Raw genomic sequence first — 440 nt, 5'->3', positions numbered from 1 at the left:
TATCCATTCAAAGTATCACAGCTCTTCTTAAGACAAAATGGGTGGCTCTTAGAAGAGCCTTTGGGTTGTCGAGATCGTCAGTCCGCGGAGCGAAAAGGCTTTAGCCGCCGAAGCCGTAGAGGGTGCGTCCCTGGCGCTTGAGAGCGTAGACCACGTCCATGGCCGTGACCGTCTTCCTCTTGGCGTGCTCCGTGTAGGTGACGGCGTCGCGGATCACGTTCTCCAGGAAGACCTTCAGCACGCCGCGCGTCTCCTCGTAGATGAGCCCCGAGATGCGCTTCACGCCGCCGCGCCGAGCCAGGCGGCGGATGGCCGGCTTGGTGATGCCCTGGATGTTGTCGCGCAGCACCTTGCGGTGCCGCTTGGCGCCCCCCTTGCCGAGCCCCTTCCCGCCCTTGCCTCTGCCAGACATGGTCGCGCTCCCCGCAGCCCTGCACTGC

General features: G+C 63.6%; 1 protein-coding gene across 1 annotated transcript; it reads right to left on the bottom strand.

Annotated features, from left to right (window-relative positions):
- On the bottom strand, positions 1 to 427 carry LOC104294727 (histone H4). The gene has a single exon (XM_009894370.1). The coding sequence runs from the start codon at positions 410 to 412 to the stop codon at positions 101 to 103; it is 312 nt and encodes a 103-aa protein (XP_009892672.1). The 5' UTR covers positions 413 to 427; the 3' UTR covers positions 1 to 100.
- Positions 428 to 440: the final 13 nt, after the last annotated feature.

Source organism: Charadrius vociferus, unplaced genomic scaffold (genome assembly GCF_000708025.1).
Source record: "Charadrius vociferus isolate BGI_N301 unplaced genomic scaffold, ASM70802v2 scaffold871, whole genome shotgun sequence".
Classification (NCBI taxonomy): domain Eukaryota; kingdom Metazoa; phylum Chordata; class Aves; order Charadriiformes; family Charadriidae; genus Charadrius; species Charadrius vociferus.
Note: the sequence above shows the minus strand (reverse complement) of the source record. Positions and strands in the feature narration are given on the sequence as shown.

What these genes read in the sequence shown, in the direction of transcription:
- LOC104294727 (XM_009894370.1), bottom strand. Translation starts at nt 412, where the DNA reads ATGTCTGGCAGAGGCAAGGGCGGGAAGGGGCTCGGCAAGGGGGGCGCC.